At 46.7% G+C, this 14,803-nt stretch overlaps 1 protein-coding gene across 1 annotated transcript in view; it reads right to left on the bottom strand.

Moving 5' to 3' along the window:
* Positions 1 to 13,303, bottom strand: part of LOC146035949 (cytochrome P450 2A6-like) — a 53,133-nt gene extending 39,830 nt beyond the window's left edge. Inside the window, exons 1-2 of the mRNA XM_083159671.1 lie at positions 13,049 to 13,303; positions 3,718 to 3,880 (exon numbers count right to left, since the gene is read on the bottom strand). Coding sequence (XP_083015797.1) covers positions 3,718 to 3,880; positions 13,049 to 13,228 — 343 coding nt within the window. The 5' untranslated portion in view covers positions 13,229 to 13,303. The remainder of the gene's footprint in view (positions 1 to 3,717; positions 3,881 to 13,048) is intronic.
* Positions 13,304 to 14,803: the final 1,500 nt, after the last annotated feature.

Raw genomic sequence — 14,803 nt, 5'->3', positions numbered from 1 at the left:
GGCTCATCAAGTGGCAAATTGTATGTGAGCCTACCGGAGAGCTGCCGGGTGGCTCGCAGGAGAATTGGGTCTGACTTGTCCTAAGGACAAGTCGGCCTAATGTATGGGGGCCTTAAGTCAGGCTTTCCCAACCACAGTCCTCAAGGCACACCAACAGTGCAGGTTTTAGTGATATCCAGGCTTTAGCACAGGTGACTTAATTAGTACCTGAGTGATTCTGATTAAACCATCTGTGCTGAAGCCTGGATATCACTAAAACCTGCACTGTTGGTGTTTATAATGGGAGAAAATGAGCGCTATTAAGATAAAGGAGGGAGAGATAAAAGCTTAAGAAAAGGATATCTCTCCTTTTCTTAAGCTTTTATCTCTCCCTCCTTTATCTTAATAGCGCTCATTTTCTCCCATTATAAATTGCATTTTTTATTGAGCCGCTGTGAAAAACCCTCCTAGTTTTTAGCGCAGTATACCCCCATTTTTATTCTGCACTGTTGGTGTGCCTTGAGGACCGTGGTTGGGAAAGCCTGGTCTAAGTGATGAAGGGGAGGTGCGGCGATGGGGAGGATCAGCGACATGGGGATGGTGGGGCACCAGGTGTTTCACCACTGGCACACCCTTTCTTTACAGTGGCATGTTCTTGCAAATTTCTCGGGAGAGTCCGCTCAGCCATAAAAATTTCGGCTATACCACTGAAGGGGTTAAAGGTCTATAATGGTCCATTAAATTAAAAATATTTTCACTTTACAAAACTTTTGAGAATTGCATAAGCATAAACTTTCGCCCGTCCCTCGAACCGGCCTTAAGACTAGATTTTTTTTTTTTTGTAAAACAATACGCATCCATTCATCAACCCTGGCTCTCAAAATAATTGCTCCACTAAGGGCCTTATTGATCTTTGTTAGCAAAGCAGAAAAACACACAAATGGGCAAGACCACGTTGCACTGTAGGTGGGGCAGATGAAAAATGTGCAGAGAGAGTTAGATTTGGGTGGGGTGTGTTCAAACTGGTATCTATATTGCAGTATAAAAATAAAGCTGTGTAATATCTGTGAGTTTTGCTTTTTACTAGATGATTTTGTACTTATTTCCTAGCACGGCGCCCACGATCTAGATTGTATGTGTCGGGACGATATCGCAAGCATTGCATGCATCTTATGTGTTTGTGCATGGACGAGATCGACGAGATACAGTATACAATCTATACAATTGGCGTCGGCGTGGAGTTGATTTTATATAGTGTGGCGAGCGCAGCGAGCCACCGAGCCCGAAGCATGGCGAGCCCCGCGCATTACTTCACAGGTATTACGTGTCCCCTCGCCATGCTTCGGGCTCGGTGGCTCGCTGCGTGGATAGTGGGGGTATGAAAAGGTCGGAGGACTCGTGCCGCCGCCGCTCGCCACGCTTCGGGTTGGTGTTGATGGATCTTTTATCTTATGGCTTCTTATGGATCTTATGCATCTTATGGATGCATAAGATCCATGAGATCCATTAGATGAGATCCATAAGATGCGATATTGTACATACAATTAAAAATCTTTTCAATTGTATAGATTGTATGCCTTAATTAAGGCATACAATCTTATGCAATGGGCGCCGTGCTAGGAAATAAGTACCATTGATTTTCATTCTATCTAGCAAATTGTGGTTTGGCAATAGAAAATAACAACGAGAAATAGTTATTTTTGGTTTTAATGGAAATGATAAAGTAATGGTGGATCACGTCTATTTATCCAGTGTTTTTCAATGGTCCTAGGACAGACCATGGGAAACCCTCATTGCAATATAGTGAAGTGCTATGCTGCTGGTGTAAAGGCCCATACACACACTGGGCGACTTTGAGCTGAAAGTCGCTCAAAACAGCAGGTTTGAGCGGCTTTCAGCTCAAAGCCGCCCAATGTGTATGCCCCAGCGATGAGCGGTGAGTGTTGCTGCACGCTTCCACAACATCACCGGGAAAGCCATTTATCTGCTGGTTATACCAGCAGATGAGTGGCTTTCAGGACGGCTTTGCATAGCGCTCCACTATGCAATGCCGTCCTCCCCCCTTCCGTTGGCGCCGGGCAGGGGGAAAGCCGCTCAGTGTGTATGCACTGAGCGGCTTTCCCCACAGTGATGAGCGCTATCATCGCTGTCCATACACGCTGGGCATAGTCGCCCAATGTGTATGGACCTTAAGATATACAGTACTAATAGCATATCTTACATCATTAGTGGATCTTATTTTTTCTACTTTAACTATTTTTAATGCGCAGCTTGTATAATGCTGACCCAGAACAATCACACACGGAACTTGTGGTGTATAGTATTGGGGTGCAGTATTTTTTTTATGGACAGGTCTTGAATAACACTTCGTGGACTGTGGAGGCAGAACAATCACACACGGAACTTGTGGTGTATAGTATTGGGGTGCAGTATTTTTTTTTATGGACAGGTCTTGGATAACACTTCGTGGACTGTGGAGGCAGAACAATCACACACGGAACTTGTTCTGCTTCTGACAGTAGTATATATGTATGGTGTATTGGATTGCAGGGCAGCACACCACAGTGGCCACACACCACAATGAACTACAAATTAACAATGAAAACCCAAATGACAGCCTGCCTGTGTACCCCACTACACTGACTGACAGCCTGCCTAACACACGGCAATTACAATAATTACAGTATAAGTGTATTATATATAACCCAGCACACAAACCCCTCTGCACTGAACAAACCCCTCTGCTGAGTCTGCACTGCCACAAACCCCTCTGCACAGCACAAACCCTTCTGCACTGCACAACACCCTTCTACACACTGCACAAACCCCTCTAGTCTGCACTGCACTGCTCTGAGTCTGCACAGCACAAACCCCTCTGAAGTCTGCACTGCCCAACATCCCTCTGTCTGCACTGCCCCCTCTGCACAACAACCCTCTGCACACTAATGATTTATGGGGTTGATGATTCAAGTTCACCCCAGGCTCCTGCACGCAGCCCAACTAGCAGAGCTGTGCGCAGCTGGAAGCGTGAGTATGAAATGACTCAGAAACTCAGTCTTTTATAGACTTGGCGTCTTGCGAGAATCAGACCGCGCTCGGGTTTCCGAACAAAGTCGGAAACTCGCAAGCGTGACTCGCGGGCAGTCGGGCTGGGGATGTTCAGAGCGGTTCAGATTCCGTGGAATCTGAACCGCTCATCTCCAACTAAAAAGTACATATTTTGGTTCTGACTCAGTTGTGGTCGTTCTTGCAGCTGCTGCTGTTGTTGCAGGCTTGCCTACTTTCTGGCTGCCCTCTCCAGGAGAGGTCAGCGAGCTAAATGAGACAGGGGGCGGAGCCGTCGGAACTGGAAAGGGGCGGTATGGGGGGTGGAGCCATGGGAGTGACCGCTTGTTTGTTTTGCCATGACTGCAGCTATGGGCAGGACCCCAGAAATGTTAGTAACAAAAAAGTCCTGTTTTCTGGGTTACTGTTTCATTAATAGTTATGTTTCGGCGGGTGTGGTATGTTTCTCTGACAGTCGGGATCCCGACAGTCATTATCCCGACTGCCCAGACTCAGACAGCGTGGCCAGCGCAACAAAGTCCCTTGCGGGCTCACTACGCGAGCCACCTAGTCTATTCCCGTCGGGAACCCGGCCGTCTGTGTTTTAACAGTCGGGATCCCGACGTCGGGTTATTGACTGTCGGGACCCCGTCCGGCACCCTTTTTCGGCATAATGCAATATTCAGTACCCACCTCTATTATTGAATATACGGAAAATTACAGGCATATATCCTCGATCCGAAAAGGCATCTCCCATGTCCAATAGTGCCTCCTTTATGGCTTGGTGCCCAGTCAAAATGACAGTGGGTCTGCCGCCCAAGTAAACAGTGTATATGGGGCCAAACTGTTCAGATATCTGTGAAAGTAGCAGATAAATATCTGTAAAATCATTACAGCTGAAAATATAAAAAATGTAAATAAAAATTAAAATTGCATGAAGACAGAATACATAATGGCCCATATTCAGGTTGACTCGCGCGGGCACCAACTTGCACCCATGCCAGTCACTTAGCCTGCGTCACCCATTCGCACATGGGATGCGTTCGCAAGGCTCATGAATTGATGTTTTACACGAGCATCCATTCACATGCCAGTGGGAACCTCCCCCATCTTTCGATGGTCGCCGACCATCGAATGATGGCAAAGGCGCACGCATATGTAAGAGTGGTCCAGGCCACCCTTACATATGCGTGTACAAATGAAGGGAATTGGGGGGGGGGGGGGGGGCAGCTGACATCCAGTTATGTTAGCAGTCCGACCCCTGCATGTGTGTCATGAACACATTAGCATACTGTATATACACCCAGGTTTTCATGGAAATGCCAATGAAACGCTGGGCGATCACATATGCTAATGCCCAGGCCAGCACCCCATGCCCCTCTCCACCCCCCAAACAAAAGGCTGGTTGTGTATTCTCATCGAGCACAGAAATGCTGCTGCGCATATGCAAAACATCGGTCCCCCATGTGAATTTTCTCCCAAGTGAATCAACCTGAATAAGGACCAATGTACAGTATATATGGCAATATGCTTGCATGTGTGTGGTTAGCAGAGAGACAGTGGGCAATAATATTCCTGGCAGGCATTTGGGTGAAACAACTTACACAGGAAAAGTTAAAGATCAATTTGTTTATTTAGCTCCGTTTCACTGGTTTATCTAACTGTGGTTGAAGTTAGCAGTGAGATTTTGCTTTACTTCAGGCTGGCTGCAACATTCTGATTCATATTTGATTGTTCCCTATTTGTCTTCTGAGGGTTTGTGGAAAAGAACAGCTGACTTTCCTGTCTCATAAATAAATCATGAGGGGCTCTTCCGGCCAATACAGGTGGAATATGATCGATAAGCAGAGGGCACCCAGAGGGGACTCATGTGTAGTGAAAGTCGAGTTTGGTTATTGCCTTTCTTTTCCACCTCACTACACCATTTTTAATTTTGCACTAATTTAAATAAAATAAATAAATCTGACTCTCTCTCTCTCTCCCAGCCAATACCTGTCTATTATGTGGCAGACATCAGCCAATGAGCACTGGGCCAATGAGCACTGATGATACCATTGTGTGGAAAGAGGAGAGCAGTCCACAGTTGGGGGATGGGACAGGCGATGCTGTGGGTTCTGATTCTGGCTGCTGTTAGAAAAAGGGGGGTTAAAAAAAAGGTAATTAACAGTGCTTGTATATGAAGAATGAAAAATTGATTCAAGGGATGGATTAATAAAATTATTTATTCACATAAACGGTAAAATTATAAAATCACATGCAACCTCAAACATGTAGCTCTTTGCTTTACTTTATTGAGTATCAAAGTGTCAAATTTCATAAATTCATAAGAACACAATTACATACATATTACGTTATCAAAAACAGTAAGATCACCATACAAACAATAGTAAAAACAAAGATAGATTATGGGTAGGTGGAGTAGAGAGTAGGTTGAAGAAGTAAGCAATTAGGCTTTCCATGGGTAGGCTAGAGCAAACGTCTAAAAAAAAAAAAAAAGCGGGCCCTGTCCAACTTCGGGCTCCTATGAGGGGAATTGCATAGCGGGTGAGCTCCACCACATCCCCGGCTTCCCCACCACTTCAGAGCTGCTCCGCGGACAGACGCTTGCGACAGCCAGCTTCACCTCCTGCTACCTCCTGGCAGTAGATGGACAAGTTTCTGTCCACCCTGATGCCCCAAAAAAATGCAGCAGTGCCGGTCTGAGTGACGGCCAATATGGCCACCACCAGCCAGGACACGCTGTCTGATTCACAACTATCTCGGCCCGGCTGCCGCTCTCACTGCTCTTAAACTCCCCCGTGGCATCGAGCATGAAACCCGTAGTAATTAACATGTAGGTAAGCGGCACTAATGTGGCATAATATGTAATAGCCATTACGGTGTGTGGGATAATATTTAATGGGTATCACAGTGTGTGGTATGATGTGTAATGGGCATTATGCTATGTGGCTTAGTGGGCATCACGGTGTATAGCTTAATGTGTAATGGCCATTGCATGGATTTCTCCCTACGTGCACGGAGGCCTGATCCCTGGGCACTGAATATACAGTATGCAGCCCAGCGACCAGTTGTCAATCAGGCCCCAAGAACAGAAATGCACGGAATAATATGGCCTTTCCCCCATCCTTGGAATTCAAACCCCACCCATTATATAAATAGCCTTTTATATGAAAGATTTTTTAGCAAAGTCTTTCACCTCCTGAACATCTCTTGCTCTTATGGGAAAAAGTGGCTCAGTGTGTACGCACTAAATTGGTGAAAGATATATCTAGCAGAGATTTTGGCAAAGTCTTGAAATGAAAATCTCCTAGTGTGTATGGGCCTTTACTGTACAAAAATCTTTAATAAGCAGTATATTAAAAACAAAAAAGGGCCCTGTCCATGAGGGCTTACAGTCTTAAAGAGAAGGGCGAAACAAGGAAAATGATCGAGGCAGATATATATATATGGGTTATTAATAGAGATGCTTAGTAAAGAGAGGCGTTAAGGGGCATACACACGGAGCAAATTTTTGATATTTTCTAAGCAATCTGACCAACGCAGATCTCTCCGTGTGTATGCCCCGAGAGATTAATTATCTCCTGCTAGTGCATGCAGTCACAATCTAGTCAAATTGCTTAGCAAGTGACTGCAAATCTCTGTGTGTACAGAATGAGAGATACTGATCACAATCTCTCAATCTGATCCACTACCCGGCCTTTTAATGCTTAAGCAAAATTGCTTAGCAAAATCGCTTAGCACAATTTTCTGCATGTGTATGCACTCCCCATGAAAGATCTGGACACCAGGAAATCGCCTACCCTAAATAGCTTAGCAAAATTGCTTAGTACACATCTCTACGTGTGTATGCCCCTTTAGGCTTTTATGATGAGTGTTATGGGCTTATTGTGGCACTTGGTTAGTCTACATGATCGGGATATGTTCATTAGGTCGAACCATGCCACAGTTTTTTACCCGAATGTCGACACAGTGACATGGACACTGAAACGTAGCACTGTGTCCCCTCGCATGGCTCGCCATGCTTCGGGCACACTATTTTATTATCCCACCATGCCATAGTGGATGGTAGGGCATGAAACACCCCATGTCGACCTTTTGCCTGTCGACATTACCCATGTCGACCTAATGACCTGTCGACCTAATGACCATATCCCGATGGATTGAGAGAGTTAAGCTGCCCATACACGCTGCTTTGTGGGCGTGCTTTCCGTGCTGTACTAGCAAGGATCACATTGCATTGTATTGCCTGTGCATGCAATGCGATGCAATGTGATGAAACCTAAGTACAAAAAGTATGTGCTTGCAAGCATGCACATGCAATGCAATGTGATCCGTGCTAGTACAGCACGAAAAGTACACCCTCATAGCAGCGTGTATGGGCTGCTTTTCAGACAGAAAAAAAGACCCGGAAATGGTACTTGTGTATTTTGGCGGCGCCCGTCGTGGGCATCGTGTGCCTTAACTTTAAGGCACAGGACGCGACGCGATGGACGCGATTTCTCCATAGGCTTCAATGTTAAAATATTTTTAACATTGAACCCGATGGAGAAATCGGGTCCATCGCGTTGCGTCCTGTGCCTTAAAGTTAAGGCACACGACGCGACCGACGCGAACGACACGATTTCTCCATAGGCTTCAATGTTAAAATATTTTTAACATTGAAATACTGTCGGTCGCGTCGGACTTGTGCCATTATAATGGCACAAGATCAAATGTAGTTGATAAAGTCCATCTAACATAGAAAACAATGGGAAATGGGCCAATATGGCCCATTTCTCATTGTATATGGTCCCGTCATGTCCAAATAAAAATGCCCCCCATTGTTAGCGGCACCCCAGTATTGACGCCAACCCGAAGCGTGGCGAGCGTAGCGAGCCCGCGAGGGGCGGCGGTACGCGTCCTACGACCTTTTCATACCCCTACTATCCACGTCGGCGTGGAGTTGAGAATATAATAGTGTGGGGGCCCTGTCCAACTTCGGGCTCCTATGAGGGGAATTGCATAGCGGGTGAGCTCCACCACATCCCCGGCTTCCCCACCACTTCAGAGCTGCTCCGCGGACAGACGCTTGCGACAGCCAGCTTCACCTCCTGCTACCTCCTGGCAGTAGATGGACAAGTTTCTGTCCACCCTGATGCCCCAAAAAAATGCAGCAGTGCCGGTCTGAGTGACGGCCAATATGGCCACCACCAGCCAGGACACGCTGTCTGATTCACAACTATCTCGGCCCGGCTGCCGCTCTCACTGCTCTTAAACTCCCCCGTGGCATCGAGCATGAAACCCTTAGTAATTAACATGTAGGTAAGCGGCACTAATGTGGCATAATATGTAATAGCCATTACGGTGTGTGGGATAATATTTAATGGGTATCACAGTGTGTGGTATGATGTGTAATGGGCATTATGCTATGTGGCTTAGTGGGCATCACGGTGTATAGCTTAATGTGTAATGGCCATTGCATGGATTTCTCCCTACGTGCACGGAGGCCTGATCCCTGGGCACTGAATATACAGTATGCAGCCCAGCGACCAGTTGTCAATCAGGCCCCAAGAACAGAAATGCACGGAATAATATGGCCTTTCTCCCATACTTGGAATTCAAACCCCACCCATTATATAAATAGCCTTTTATATGAAAGATTTTTTAGCAAAGTCTTTCACCTCCTGAACATCTCTTGCTCTTATGGGAAAAAGTGGCTCAGTGTGTACGCACTAAATTGGTGAAAGATATATCTAGCAGAGATTTTGGCAAAGTCTTGAAATGAAAATCTCCTAGTGTGTATGGGCCTTTACTGTACAAAAATCTTTAATAAGCAGTATATTAAAAACAAAAAAGGGCCCTGTCCATGAGGGCTTACAGTCTTAAAGAGAAGGGCGAAACAAGGAAAATGATCGAGGCAGATATATATATATGGGTTATTAATAGAGATGCTTAGTAAAGAGAGGCGTTAAGGGGCATACACACGGAGCAAATTTTTTATATTTTCTAAGCAATCTGACCAACGCAGATCTCTCCGTGTGTATGCCCCGAGTAGGGTTACCACCTAGTCCCTTTAATTCCGGACACATGTTAATTACACAGGTTCTGTGGCAGTTTAAAATCAGGTGAAGTGGAGTCTTGAAGTCAGCCAGCCACAGAACCTGTGTAATTAATATGTGTCCGGAATTAAAGGGACTAGGTGGTAACCCTAGCCCCGAGAGATTAATTATCTCCTGCTAGTGCATGCAGTCACAATCTAGTCAAATTGCTTAGCAAGTGACTGCAAATCTCTGTGTGTACAGAATGAGAGATACTGATCACAATCTCTCAATCTGATCCACTACCCGGCCTTTTAATGCTTAAGCAAAATTGCTTAGCAAAATCGCTTAGCACAATTTTCTGCATGTGTATGCACTCCCCATGAAAGATCTGGACACCAGGAAATCGCCTACCCTAAATAGCTTAGCAAAATTGCTTAGTACACATCTCTACGTGTGTATGCCCCTTTAGGCTTTTATGATGAGTGTTATGGGCTTATTGTGGCACTTGGTTAGTCTACATGATCGGGATATGTTCATTAGGTCGAACCATGCCACAGTTTTTTACCCGAATGTCGACACAGTGACATGGACACTGAAACGTAGCACTGTGTCCCCTCGCATGGCTCGCCATGCTTCGGGCACACTATTTTATTATCCCACCATGCCATAGTGGATGGTAGGGCATGAAACACCCCATGTCGACCTTTTGCCTGTCGACATTACCCATGTCGACCTAATGACCTGTCGACCTAATGACCATATCCCGATGGATTGAGAGAGTTAAGCTGCCCATACACGCTGCTTTGTGGGCGTGCTTTCCGTGCTGTACTAGCAAGGATCACATTGCATTGTATTGCCTGTGCATGCGTTGTGCATGCAATGCGATGCAATGTGATGAAACCTAAGTACAAAAAGTATGTGCTTGCAAGCATGCACATGCAATGCAATGTGATCCGTGCTAGTACAGCACGAAAAGTACACCCTCATAGCAGCGTGTATGGGCTGCTTTTCAGACAGAAAAAAAGACCCGGAAATGGTACTTGTGTATTTTGGCGGCGCCCGTCGTGGGCATCGTGTGCCTTAACTTTAAGGCACAGGACGCGACGCGATGGACGCGATTTCTCCATAGGCTTCAATGTTAAAATATTTTTAACATTGAACCCGATGGAGAAATCGGGTCCATCGCGTCGCGTCCTGTGCCTTAAAGTTAAGGCACACGACGCGACCGACGCGACCGACACGATTTCTCCATAGGCTTCAAAGTTAAAATATTTTTAACATTGAAATACTGTCGGTCGCGTCGGACTTGTGCCATTATAATGGCACAAGATCAAATGTAGTTGATAAAGTCCATCTAACATAGAAAACAATGGGAAATGGGCCAATATGGCCCATTTCTCATTGTATATGGTCCCGTCATGTCCAAATAAAAATGCCCCCCATTGTTAGCGGCACCCCAGTATTGACGCCAACCCGAAGCGTGGCGAGCGTAGCGAGCCCGCGAGGGGCGGCGGTACGCGTCCTACGACCTTTTCATACCCCTACTATCCACGTCGGCGTGGAGTTGAGAATAGAATAGTGTGGCGAGCGCAGCGAGCCACCGAGCCCGAAGCGTGGCGAGCGCAGCGAGCCCCGCGAGGGGACGCGGATACCTTCACAGGTAAACGTGTCCCTTCGCGGGCTTCACAGGTGTCCGCGTCGCCATGGACACCTGTGAAGCCCGCGAGGGGACGCGTGTATAGCTGTGAAGGTATCCTCGTCCGCTCGCCACACTATTCTATTCTCAACTCCACGCCGACGTGGATAGTAGGGGTATGAAAAGGTCGGAGGACGCGCACCGCCGCCCCTCGCGGGCTCGCTGCGCTCGCCACGCTTCGGGTTGACGTCAATACTGGGGTGCCGCTCACAATGGGGGGTCAGTTATATTTGGACATGACGGGGACATATACAATGAAAAATGGGCCATATTGGCCCATTTCCCATTTTATTACATGTAAAATGGACTTTATCAAGTCCATCTTATCTTGTGCCATTATAATGGCACAAGACCGACGCGACCGACACGATTTCAATGTTAAAATATTTTAACATTGAAGCCTATGGAGAAATTGGGTCCATCGCGTCGGTCGCGTCGTGTGCCATGTTAATGCACACGACGCGACGCGATGGACGCGATGGACCCGATTTTTCACACACGATGGACGCGATCCTCATCGTGGGCGCCGCCAAAATACACAAGTACCCCGGAAATTTCCCTGCTCTTGCCGTGTCGACCCGGGTTTTTCTTCTGTCTGAAAGGGTCAACACGGGTCTAAAGTTCCGGGACTTCGACCCAGGTATTTACCTGGGTTTTTCCCGTGTCAGACACGTGTTTGCGGCTGTGTGAAAGGGTCCGATCCGTGTTTTTCTCCCGACTATTGAAAAATTATGCTGATTGGCTGTGCAGCATGGCGCTGCGCGATTAGCTGATCTTTTCAGCTTCCCTGATTAGCTGAGCGGGCGCAGCACTAAATGGCCATGGCGCATTGGAAAGATGAGGAGATCCGTGAGCTGCTCAATGTCAGAGGGGAGGAAGAAAGCAGCAAAACACACAGAGCACTCATGTCCTTCAGGTTCTGCAACTTGTCAGCCATGTTTAATGCAATGCAGTGAGCAGACACCTCCCACTTTTCATGATCTCATCTCTGTGTGCCTTTAAAACTGTCCTTTTCTTATGACACACAGAGTTTTGCAGCAAAAATCCGGCTTCTGTGTGAAAGGGGTCGACACGGGAAATACCCGGGTTTTTGCTCCTGTGTGAAAGGGGGTCAGCCCCTTGCTGCCTAGTTGTACCAGAGTTTTTGTATCCGGGAAATACCTGGGTTTTTGGGATTTTTCTGTCTGAAAGGGGTATTAGTTCTAGAGAAGAAGGGTTCCAAAAGGGAAGCTTCAGTGCCTACAGCGGAGGTGATGGTCAACAGTAGAGAAGGCACAAAGGAACGTCAGCTTAATTTATTGTTATATGGACATTTTTGTACAATAAAAAAAAGATGATGATTTAATATATATTGGTTAATAGTATTCTAATTAACATATTCTTGTCCAAGGAAGAACTGAACCAGTAGGCATGTGATTAACATTAGCACTCTCTGATCCCAGATGCACGACCCAACCAAATTATTCATCCCATTCCGAGGAAACATAACACACGTAGGTCACAATAGAAAGAAAGGTACTTGTTTCCTAGCATGGCGCCCATCGCATACCATAAGGCATACGATGGTATGCGATGCGATGTTACATGATGGCAGCTGATGTTATACAAATTTAAATTGTATACCATCACATTGTATGCCATTGTATGGCATATACAATGGTATACGATTTAAAATTGTATAAGCACCCTAATGGGTGTTTTCAATGTTAAATGTGCCCCCTATAAGATAATTAATTGTATAAGCACCGTAATGGGTGCTTACAATGTTAAAAGCACCCCCATGCCACCCCCACTATCAATGCCAACCCGAAGCGTGGTGAGCGCAGCGAGCCCAAGAGGGGTGACGGTACTCGTCCTCAGACCTTTTCATACCCCCACTATCCACGTCGGCGTGGAGTTGAATTTATATAGTGTGGCGAGCGCAGCGAGCCACCAAGCCCGAAGCGTGGCGAGCGGCCGCGGAATACATGTAAAGTAATACGAGTCCGCTCGCCACGCTTCGGGCTCAGTGGCTCGCCACACTATATAAATTCAACTCCACACCGACGTGGATAGTAGGGGTATGAAAAGGTCGAAGCACGCCTACAGCCACCGCTCGCTACGCTTCGGGTTGGCGTTGATAGTGGGGGTGGCGTGGGGTGCATTTAACATTGTAAGCACCCATTAGGGTGCTTATAGCATTAAAAATCGTATAGGGGCATCGCATGCGGGCATATGGCATGCGATGCGATGTCATACAACTTAATATCGTGGGCGCCGTGCTAGGAAACAAGTACCGAAAGTAAAACTACATTAACTGAGAACTCACCTTCACTAAGCCAGACACTAGCCCCTCAGACCGAAGCTGCAGATAGTTCCCCAGAATAGGCAAAGGGAAGGGGCCAGGTGGCATTTTCCTTCTCGTCCATACATATTTCCCATAGGAGAGAGCTAAGATCACAGTTACTAGAGCCACCAAGACAGCGGTGACACTCTGAATGTCAGCCATGTCCACTCAATACACTGGGAGTGCATCCGAGGACAGCTTGCACTTTGTATTTCTTCTCTTGCTGCACTGGAAAATATGGGCGTTGGGCGGATTCAAATGGTATATCATGTGACAGAGATCGAGGAAAGAACATAAGAATAATGGACACAAATGTTACTAAGGGGCCCATTTATCAAAACTGTCAAATATATTCTAATCAGAATGGGATAATAACGATTAAATTCACATTGTAATTTTCCTTAAAATCGTATGAATTTATCATAATTCACATGGAAGGACAAGGCTTGCGAAAAAGCTCTGTCACTGTGAATCCAGCTCCCTGTTCTCCCCTTGTTTTTTTTCGCAGTGAGATGACCGGGATCCTACTGCTCATGCCTGACAATTTACTTTCACTTTCCCTGTATGTTATCCTGCTGCTTGCTGCAGTGCTCACTGCTCAGAAGCAGAGCTGTCACTGTGGGGACTGATCGGAGTAGAGGGGCCATGTGCTCCCTACATATATTTAAAAGACCAGTGCAATTATAAGATACATTTACAGCAGGCCATATCTATCTCCCCCTCCGTCCCCTTATCCTTCTCTGCTGCTGTGAATGGGAATGCAAAGCAGTATTGGTGCTCATGCAGGAGAGTCCTGGTTTAGTGTACAATCACAGGGCCAGATGCACTAAGCATCATAAAGTGATACCATGGAGAGTGATAAACAGCCAGCCAATCAGATCCTACCTGCCATGTCACAGTCTGTGTGTGAAAAATGACAATTAGAAGCTGATTGGCTTGCTGTTTATCACTCTCCACTTTATCACTTTTGAAGCTTAGTGCATCTGGTCCTTTTTGAGCTCTTCTGACTGTGCTCCCAGTCCTCCGGTATATGACAGTCTCCAGCAGCAGCGAATGGGAGGGAGGGGCAACATACCCTCCAACTGTACCGGATTTGCCGGTACAGTACCGTTTTTTAACGGTCTGTACCGGCAAATAAAGATTGTACCGAATGTACCGATTATTTTGCTGCTTCCCCCGGCTCCTGTCAGTCACCGACTGGTGCTTTCTCCAATATGCCCGACTTCGTCCTTGTCCTGGCTCCTCCGTTCGGTGTGACACTGTGCACCTCTCTCCCCTGGTGCCAGCGTTATGATGTCACGCGCTGGCACTGCGGACCCCAGGAAGTACTACTCCCTAAAGAAGACACATCGCACCTGCAACAAGTCTCCCCCAGCCCGGAGTTAAGCCCGTGTACTCCGCTGACACTGCGCTCCCGCACAGCGTCATCCGGAAGCTGCAGTTGTCAGTGTAGAAGTCACACGGATCTACAAACTGACCACCTCTGCCAGGCCAGTCAGGCAGACGTCAGTAAAGAAAAGGAGAGAGACGCCAAAGGGACAGTTGGAAGGATAGGATGTGTTACTAGTGCCATATAGGATGTGTAGACCATACAGAGAGAGCGCCAACCTCCTTCTATATATATAAAAACACATATATCTGAAAAAATGACCAGTATACATTCGGAAAGGGGGCGTGGCCACGCCCACTTTATCCATGACCACGCCCCCTTTCCGTATGTGTACCGACTTCTGCCCT

Source organism: Crinia signifera, chromosome 9 (genome assembly GCF_055691185.1).
Source record: "Crinia signifera chromosome 9, ASM5569118v1, whole genome shotgun sequence".
NCBI classification, from domain to species: domain Eukaryota; kingdom Metazoa; phylum Chordata; class Amphibia; order Anura; family Myobatrachidae; genus Crinia; species Crinia signifera.
The sequence above is the reverse complement of the archived record's forward strand: the minus strand, read 5'-3'. Positions and strand labels throughout refer to the sequence as shown.